General features: G+C 35.9%; 1 protein-coding gene across 1 annotated transcript in view; it reads left to right on the top strand.

Moving 5' to 3' along the window:
- Positions 1-10,514: 10,514 nt before the first annotated feature.
- Positions 10,515-10,879, top strand: part of LOC139735217 (uncharacterized) — a 57,305-nt gene continuing 56,940 nt past the window's right edge. The window contains exon 1 of the mRNA XM_071645975.1: positions 10,515-10,788. Coding sequence (XP_071502076.1) covers positions 10,739-10,788 — 50 coding nt within the window. The 5' untranslated portion in view covers positions 10,515-10,738. The remainder of the gene's footprint in view (positions 10,789-10,879) is intronic.

The following is a 10,879-nucleotide window of genomic DNA, read 5'->3' as shown; positions in this document are numbered from 1 at the left end:
ACAGTATCAATGGAGACTTCAAATAGACGGCCTCGTACACGCGTATAGTACACATGTGCACATACGAATCACATGCAGGAAATGGACGGAACAGAATTCGTCAATTCGTGCATACAGGGGGACAGTCTTCACGGCGAGACTGCGGCTGATTAAAAAAAAAATAGGAAAAAAAAAATCTGAACGGGGGGCATTCCCCTATATTTTGCATCGTAGTTACTGCGCACTCTGACATTCGTAGCAAGTCCTTATACCTATTTATCTACCGGGTACTAGTTTGAGTTTGAGTTTGAGTTTATTCATAACAACAACATATGTACAAGAAAGTTTGAATACATGTTTATACATCAACATTAATACATAGCACACATAACTGTCTAAACGATCCAAAAACATATTGAATATGATCTATAATACACAATGAGGTTGCTAAAAAGAACCAAGAGGTAGCACAGGTGCTAGTAGGTGTTGGTCCTTTAACACGTATTACATAATGAACAAATAAAATACATACAAAAATACTGTTATTACGTTATTGATTTGTAATACCATTGTCTATACAGATTCAATGTGTTTTGCTAAATTACTTGGGAAATTTTTCCTGGTATTAATACTCCATAAATTTTTTGGCAAAGCATTCCACAATTTTACTCCTATATAAGAAAGTGAGAGTTGATCATATAGTTTCACATTTTGGTAGATAAAGCAAGCCTTCTTTTTGCCCCTTGTTGAATAAGAATGTTGAATATTTTGACAATATTCTACTAGATCATGTGGCATATTTCCCTTTGATAAATCAAATATAGATGTACAGATGTAAAATTTATGCAGTTCAAATACGTCCATTACTCCCAGTTTTTGAAACAGGGAATCAGAAGGTGTTCTGAGTGGACTGAAAGCGATAGCTCGCATGACCATTTTCTGACTAAGACGAAGGCATTTTGAATAAGATTTGCATGTACTCCCCCACACTTCAATTCCATATGTAATGTTGGACTGGATAAAAGATTTGTACAGGAGAATAAGTGTATGTTGGTGGACACAGTGTCGTAATTTAAAAAGAATACCAACCTTCCGTCTTACACATTTATTTACAGCTTGTATGTGACTTTTCCAAGTCAAATGATTATCAATGCATATATTCCAACAAAAGATGCCTCAATCACTCTATACTAATGACATAATTTGATAGTTTCATTGTTCCTTTTACAGTAACTTCCCACTTTTTTACTTTTTTATAGTCATATAATTTGTCTATTTCAAATTAATCGTCACTTGATTAGAATTGCACCAGTCTTGAATTTTCCCTAAATGCAGATTGATGATCCCCATGTCCCTCTGGCCAACATTGAATGTATGAAATATATTTGAATCATCAGCAAATAGTCTAAAATTAAAAAATGAATTTTGAATTTGGTAGGTCGTTTATATATATTAAGAAGAGCGCTGGCCCAAGAACTGATCCTTGTGGTACACCACACTTTAAAGGACAAGTCCACCTTCATACACATAAGGATTGAGAGAATGCAGCAATAGTAGAACACATCAGTGAAAGTTTGAGGAAAATTGGACAATCCGTTCAAAAGTTACGAATATTTTAAGTATATCTGCGCAGTCACTGCTGGAAGAGAAGACTACTACAGTGTATGATGTCTTCTATAATATTGCTGCATTCACTCAACCCACATGTCTATGAAGGTGAACTTGTTTTCGGACTACTGACTGTTTCCTTGTAACATGTATAGGTGAGCCTAAATGTTTCACAGTGAGCGTGATGAGTGTTTTGAAAGCGTGAATAGTGGTCTTGCATCGACCCAAACAGGTTATAAAAATATCACTCTCTGCTAAGCTTCAGTTGGAATTATAGATAAAAAAGAGTGGACTGTGTAATCATGATTTTCAAGGCATAACCTCTAAGAATATAAAGTAGGTAGTCACACAGTCCCTGACGAGAAAATACACTGGTTCTTTTCAGTACATAGTATTATATTTTCTGTATGTCCTTCATCGAAATCTTACATATAAATACTTTCTCCCTCCCTCCCCCGTCTCTCTCTCTCTCTCTCTCTCTCTCTCTCTCTCTATATATATATATATATATATATATTATATATATATATTATATATATATATATATATATATATATATATACATATATATGTGTAATACATTGATGATAGAATATCCTGAACAACGAGAATAATGACACGATACTATACAATACTAACGATACTAGCACAATTTTTCAGTTCAATTCAGTTCCGTTCATTTTTGTCTTTCCATTTTAAACAAATTCATAACGGTTACAGCTCGTTATTCCGAAGGTTCGTTATTTCGAAGGCTCTTTAGTTCGAAGATTCGCTATTCAATTTAATTCAATTCAATTCAATTCAATTCAATCATAGTTTATTTCCAATCATCGAAAATCAAAAAACATAGTACAAAGTATACATGTGATGAAATATTGTTCAAACGTTTGCATAAGATTCATGTAATATATATACGAGACATATTATAGAACAACATATAACATGTACAATATTTAGGAAAACACTGTATAAATACTTCGTGGGCGAGCGGAAAATAAATTCGATTATGGAAAATAGTGATCCACTAAAAAGCATAGCTTGTCGGACGTGGATCGCTAGACAAATAATGAGTAAATTATTTACTATTCTATAACAATATACATGTAATTATTTTGAGATACACCGGTTGGGAAAAAATATAGAATACCAGTGCTAGTGCCCGGACACTGCTCACTGAACCAAGTGTACCGGGAAAATATGACAAGGACAACATGTTCGTACACACATTCGATTACCCACACGTATACACTGTAAGACGCGAGACAGTACCGAGAGGAGAGAAGACGGTAACAATACAAGTCTACGAAGAACAAGAGACAGGAAAGGAAGAGGAGAGAAGAAAGAAGAGAAGTCTGCACACAGAACACGCCAAGTGCTGCGACATCAGGACAAGTGAAGGCTCAAGCATGAATCAAAACAATTTAAATTATCTAAGATTATAAGTAGAAAGTAAATATTTTCTGAGTTTGTATTTAAATGTAACAAATTTTGGGGAATCTTTTAAACTATTATCTAAATTATTCCAAAGTCTGGGTCCGGTATAAAGAAATGTATTTTGGGCATGTGCGGTTCTCATTAATGGAAGATGAAATTCGTCGGATCATCGCGTGGGATAGTTATGAACATGACTATTTCGATGAAATGAATCATGGAATATTTTAGGTAAAAATATTTTTATTTTTTATTTTATTTTATTATTTTAGGTATTCCGAAGGTTCATTGTTCCGAATTTCATTTTCGGAATAACGAGCCTTCGGAATAACGCCACAAATGTTCGGATTAACGAACCCTTTTTCATTTTCGGATTAACGAACCTCTAGGTATAGGGAGTTCGTGTGTTTCGGATTACGACCCTTCGGAATAAAGAACCTTCGGAATAGCGAACCTTCGGAATAACGAACAGCACCCATTAATACAACAGGTAAGAATACAAAATTCAAAATTGAACCATGTCTCTTGATTGCAGCAAATTAAAGAATAAAACATACTGAACAAAAGTGTTAATGGTCATACTAACATCTATCAAAGGTGTCTCAAAAAATAACAGAAATAATGATGAGGCCTACATAACAGTTAGCTTGCATGTAAAACAGTCGTAAAGGTGTGGAATCATCACGGAGAACGGATATGAATGTCTTGACCAACTAAATTTAATCACTGATTAACTGATATAGACCACATGTTGCTTGGACATATCAGTTGAATGAATTCGTACATTTTCCTGATGTGTGAAAATATGTTATAGCGCTACTAATCGAACAGTGCTTATAAAACAACAAGGAAAAGTAGAAATTACGCGGTGCATAATATATGTCCCCGCCGGAAGTAGCATTTTGTAGCAAAATGTACAATTTAGGTCAAAAATCAAGGTCAAAGGTCAAAGAAGCCAAAGGTCAAAATTCTCTGTAGAAGTTTTGAAGCCCTCACCTAGTGCCATCACATAAAGCAAGCGGAATCGAAATTGGGTTAGAAATGGCAAAGGAGTAGCACTTTGTAGCAAAATGTACAATATAGGTCAAAAATCAAGGTCAAAGGTCAAAGAAGTCAAAGGTCAAAATTCTGTGTAGAAGTTTTGAAGCCGCCTCACCTAGTGCCATCACATAAAGCAAACGGAATCGAAATCAGGTTAGAAATGGCAAAGGATTAGCATTTTGTAGCCAATTTACAATATAGGTCAAAAATCAAGGCCAAAGGTCAAAGAAGTCAAAGGTCAAAATTCTGTGTAGAAGTTTTGAAGCCCTCACCTAGTGCCATCACATAAAGCAAATGGAATCGAAATCGGATTAGAAATGGCGAAGGAGTAGCATTTTGTAGCAAAATGTACAATATAGGTCAAAAATCAAGGTCAAAGGTCAAAGAAGTCAAAGGTCAAAATTCTGTGTAGAAGTTTTGAAGCCCTCACCTAGTGCCATCACATAAAGCAAACGGAATCGAAATCGGTTTAGAAATGGCGAAGGAGTAGCATTTTGTAGCAAAATGTACAATATAGGTCAAAGGTCAAGGTCAAAGGTCACAACTGAAATTCTGTGTAGAAGTTTCAAAGCTCCCACGTAGTGTTGTCATACAAAGCAAACAGAATCAAAATTGGCTCATAAACTGGGACAGAGAAGTAGCAAATTGAACAATTTGATCACACACGGACGCACACACACATACACGGACGGACACACGGACACACACACGTACGGAGCCCGTTTCATAGTCCCCTGCTCGAACTCGACCGTTGAATTGTAGTGTATATAGTAGTGTGAAAATAAAACGATACAGATTATGCAATATACGTATCATGGAGCGACAAAGATCAGTTGCCACATACCAGAGACTATAAGACTGAAGGAATTACGTGACGGTTTCTTCTGAACATGTGAAGAAAAACAAGTGGTAATTCATTGGTTGATAGTTTTACTTTGTACATTAGAATTCGGAGATTATGATGGAATAAATCCGAGATTTTCAAGATTCTGTCTTGGTTGAAAAACGATTTGTATGAGATAATTATTCAGCGCGGTTGATGAATTATCTGAAAACACGTTTTGGATATAAGATACGAAAAAGAGAATCCAGTAATAAATTAAATAAATTAATAATATTCTTATCATCCTCGTTATTATTACTATTAACATAAAACATTACCAATGTATCATTAGTATGTAATAATGGGATAAATATAATTCTGTATAGTTATGATTATGATTATTGTTATTAATCACTATCAATTACCTATCGAAGAATGTTAAAAAAACACACACAAATAGGCTATAAAACTCTTCTTCCTGGAAAAAAAAAATACAAAAAGATATACAATCATGTTAACTGGTGGTTAGAGACAAAGTACTAGAAATATTTCTTGAGTGAATAATATTTGCCACCATTGTGATAGGCAAGGTCGTGAAACGGTAAATCCAGTTTATATGACGTATGTGATGGAGCGTTCTGACGGACAAGGACATATAGCCTAACCTCAGTCTGTCCGTTTGGACGTATTTCATTGTGTCGATTTGGCATCTCACCATCGCCATGTCTATACCACTTCAATACAGAATGATTCGTGATTTTATTATATGCATGCATGAATCCCTGTATTATGTTTGTCTCTACTGTGTGTTATATATGATGTGTGTGTGCGTGTGTGTGTGTGTGTGTGTGTGTGTGTGTGTGTGTGTGTTTGTATGATGTGTGTGGGTGTGTTATGCGTAAAAGTAGGCCTATATGTGCGTATGTGTTTGTCGAAGTGTTCATTATATTTCATATTCGCTTCAAAGTTATGGAACAATCCACACCTGGAATAACGAATTAGATATTCATCTAAAATAAAATGATTAGTTTAGTGTAATTCATGATGCACTTAATTCGTCTTTACGTTGTATGTACCTATATTATTCTTTCAAATGAATTTTAGTAAACAAACTATATCTAATTTGATAACAATGGGTATCCATGATTAGTTACAATCTCTTGTGCAATGAATCGGAAATGTTGTCAAGGTGCTCTTTAGAATCATGTCATGGTCAGGAGTATATTCTCCAACACAACGTAACATTTTATAATGAGGCACGACCCGCCCGAATTAGGATGCTGTCGTGTGAGTTCCTGCGTGAGGAAAGGGAACAGGACGACATCCGCAATTTTCTTATTTCAACTATGAATACTACGGTTTGGTTTGGTGTTCGCCCAACTTTATCACCACATTCTGCACCGACTCCTTCCGCCAATAAACCTCATTTATGACATGATATCAACCGCAATATATACCACGGTTTTCTATAGCCCACTGCCCTGAAACAGAGACACAGTGCATGCCATCAGTAAATTCCTCATCAAGTTCAATCTGCCAAACACAACTGTTCACTTGTGTATTCCTCACACATGCTATTATTCCATTCGTATATCCTATAGTGAGGGGCATGTAACACTTGGCTATAATATTCAGTTTGTCTATTCATAGTTAATGCGTAAAAATAATCGGAATCCAAATTGGAATCATTATAATAGTTGCTATAAGTTGGACTATCCCGAGTGTCGGGATGCACCGATTTGAATACAAATATGTCAACAAAGTAACTATAAAGCATATATAAATCAAGACAGATCTCCGAAATAATGTTTGAGTGGAATATAAAGCAGCACAATACCTTACAAGTTTCACTCTTAAAGTGGAAAATGTTGGTTTATTAATTAAAGAGATGGCATAGTTTCGATTGAGCTGGGGCTTCAGGTTTCCAACGTTTTATCATGATGATTTTCAAGATGATGACAAACCTCTTTAAGAAATATGGAAAAGAGTAATAGTTCTTAGAGGATTTCAAAGTTTATTTGATGAAAATTGGTTTTGAAAAGATTGAGATGTCCAAAACAATTAAGCAATCCTAATAAAAGGTGGGATGGGGACCCATCATTTTTTAAGATCGCTTTGTTTTACTTATAGTTTTTGGATATACCTCAGCCATTTAACAGTAGTTTTTCATTAAGAAAATAAACTTTGAATTCATCTTAGGATGCTCTTTAACAATTCATACGAAGGTTTCTAAGTATCTCGCAAAAAGTTAAAAGCCAAATCCTCACGTCAACCAATGCTACATCATTCCTGCTGAATTCGTGAAACACCATCAATGCTTCAAAAAATGTGTTGGTGTATACCAAGCAACCACACCGCATTATGGACTACTATAGGTGCATAGTTTCTTGCATCCTAACCCCAATATATCCATTCCCCAAATACGTGCAAACGGCATGAAATATACGGAGGTAGTTTCTTACAATCCATATATAACTGCATGGAGTCATGGTCGTCCATAGTTTTTTGTATCACGAAACACTATGGATCCAACCTTTCGTTCAATCATGGCTGTCCCGTTAAAGACACTTCGACCAGCACAAGTAATCAATGACTATGACAACTTTGCATAATAATATGTTTTTGTACAGTTGCATAGTTGGGTTGATATCCGTTATTCCGAAGGATTGTTAATCAATCAATCAACTTTATTTTTTCATTTCCAATAAATAAACAGGGAAAATTATATACAATGCATTAACAGAACATATTTGTAACAATTTCAAAAACGCATGTGATCACGAGTAACAGCATAAATTCGTTTTTTAAGGTATACATATACATATGCATGATACAAGGATTGAAATGGAAATGGAGGGTCCCACTAAAAAGCAAAGCTTGTAGGGTATGGGACCCTCAGAAAATACATAAGAAAACAAATCAGTCAGTGCACGGAAACAAAATTATTGTGCCTGGTTAAGAGTTCGTTTATCCAATTGAAGACCGGAATATACAAACGACCCAAGTCTAATTTTTGGCCAAATTCAGTTTGACACTGGAAACTGTAGCTCATAAACGGACTCATGCATCTTGTACATAGTGATAAACCCTAATTACCCCAGAAGTGCCTAAAATGAAAGAGTGAAATCTTGTATGAATGTATAAGAATGACCCATTACAAGTCCAAGTCCCTGTTTTATGAAAACTTAAAGTGGATTATATAGTTGATTTCTGTCATAAGTCTATGGTAGCCTGTGTGGCGAGGGAATTTACAATCGATTATATCTTTTGATGAAACGGCGTCCAGGGACTTGGGCCATTCTTACATTCAGAGCCTTCTACTTTATATACATTCAAAGCCTTCTATTATAGAAGGCTCTGCTTACATTCATATTATAGCGCCCTCTCTCATTATACCTTGTCCAGGCCTATTCCTGCATACACAAAATGAGTGATTTATATAGGTTGGGAAAACAAATGAATGAGTTATAATGGAATCAAGCTAAATAAGGGCAGCAGTGGAGAAAAGGTGCAAAATTACAAAGGAACCAAGTTTCTGTCATTAAACTTGATTGATAGAAGTACTGGGGGCAACATAAATGAGGAAAGATTTGTTTTCAGTGTGCATGCCAGTCAGTGTATAAGGCCGAAATATGGTCTGAATTTAGGAGTAAATGTAGCAATCAAGGCATTTTAGAAGATGGGGAAAGTAGTGAAATTATAGCATTTAACCTGACCTTTGAACAAATGGCCAAAAACATTCAGAGAATCAGTGTCTCGTAATACGTGTGAAAACAAAACTCTATTTTATGAAATACATTCCTGCACTGCCGAGACACAGGGAAAATGGTGATAAGCTTGACCAATGACTTTTGACCCTTGACCTTGAGCATGTGCGCCCACAAGTTGATGGGCACAGCTCGATCTATTCACTCATTCATACCGCGTGCAAAGTTTTAATTGGATACCTCTAGAGGTTCCTCACATAGTCCAGATATTATTGCCTACAGAGACAGAAGGAAGCTATTTCCCCGCATTTAACACATGCACATTAGGCGTTTTCACATCAGCCCGATAAAAATCCAAGCACGAGATATTTTCAAATTTCCCAAGTCAGAAAATAGCGCGCTATTTCGAAACATCGGGCTGATGTGAAAACGCCTATTGTTTTATAGCTACGTGCATATTATATACACACATAAATGCACACACAAAGATACACACACATGATGAATTAGTATCGTGATGAGGGACATTGTGCTATGGTAGGTAACTACATTGTTGTGGGGCATATACGGACTAAAAGCTGGAAAGAATAACACAAGTCACAACTCTCTTATATTCCTTTTACCATATTGTACTATCAATATAGCAGCCTATCCTGTATTATGATTCAAAGAATTACCCAAGTCCATTATGATTCAGAAAACTACCCAAGTTCATTCAATAAAATGACCTCTCCACTATCTTAACAACAGTTAATTATATAACAATATATGTATTAATTTTGTATTTACACTGTTGCCTTCCCATCATAGTTAAATAGAATATTATTGGACAAATAAAAAAGATAAGAAGTTGTTTTTTTATTGTGTGTGTACTCGAAATGACATCCCATGGATTTGGGTCGTTTTTATATTCAGCTGCTCAATTTTTATTGTAGGCCTATTAATCCGAATGCCCGTTTCCCCGCATATGGATTATTCGGATTAACAAACCTTTTTTATCATTTTCTTTTCTATTTTAGTAACAACACGAGCAGCTGGATTGACGAACCTTCAGTTTCTGGCAATTTCTTTTGATTATATCTCAAACACTATGGGATGCAAGAGTTACTAACAATAAAATCTTTTAAATCATTCACCATTAATTATTTGATTATAATGATATCTCATGGGAATTTCAATTTTGGCGGCCTTCTTAAATTATTACTATCTCAAAACTCTCAAAGACGCAAGAGTAGGCTATCAGAGACCTGGTTCGGATTCAGCACCCCCGAAATATGTCATCTTTCATATTAAGAAAAAAAATCATCATGATATTACGAAATATAAATGAATTTCGGATTTTCGAGGCCACTTTGGCGGCCATCTTAACTATCTCAAAATCCTCAAGGATGCAAGAGTTCTGACTATGCACATTCGGATTCAGCACCCTCGAAATAGGTCAAACCCGTCAAAAACATTGGGCGGACAGTAAAACAGGTAGTGTTGTTTAATTACGTTGCACCATGGTTCAGCTTCTTGCACCCAGACGAGTATAGTATAGTACCTCCTTGGTACTAGTAGTAGGCCTATTTATATCGGAGTATGAAGTATAAAGTATTTTGAACCAGAAAAACTATAGACAGTAGCAATGCATAGGGGAGGGTTCCCCTCGTACTGCGCGCCGAGATCCAGGGAGACGTATCACAGTGTAGTATGGTGTTTGTGCGTGCAACTAAAATATAGTTCCCTAAGAAAATGTCACAAATAATCATTAACGTGATCTTTTCACCATAAAGTAACTATATTTATTCAATTATATGATTTTTATTATCCAACGTATAGCCTGTACTGTTCCTAATCTTCAATATTAAAGAAACGTATGACTGCCACTTCGATGTCCTCATAAGTGCGTTCGTAGAATTAGTGCGCCACTGCCGTAGTAACTTTCTAACGCAGTGGAACCTGAAATTCATACAATTTTCTATAATTTACCGTTGATTTTGCATCCTGCGAGGAGGATTCTCACGGAATACGAGGAGGGGAAATTTAGCGAGTCGTAGCTCGTCGATATGAGGGCTTGATCTTTGACGTGTCTTCAAAATCATACGTTCTCCTGACAGCTTTGGGTCGTGTACGTGAATGTAAAACGCTGGTTGCACCGGTATTGAACATGAGTACTAGGCGACCCAGAGAGCGACCGATAAAATCAGGGACCGGCAGGTAAGTAAAATACCCCGTAGAATGGCAGATATTCCGTTAACAAGTGCGGAAGTGCTACATTATGATTCTATGAATGATTAAGTACCTTATT

The sequence above is a fragment of the Diadema antillarum genome, unplaced genomic scaffold (genome assembly GCF_040938485.1).
Source record: "Diadema antillarum isolate AM-2024a unplaced genomic scaffold, OU_Dant_1.0 seq00000565_RagTag, whole genome shotgun sequence".
Taxonomy (NCBI): Eukaryota; Metazoa; Echinodermata; class Echinoidea; order Diadematoida; family Diadematidae; genus Diadema; species Diadema antillarum.
The sequence above is the reverse complement of the archived record's forward strand: the minus strand, read 5'-3'. Positions and strand labels throughout refer to the sequence as shown.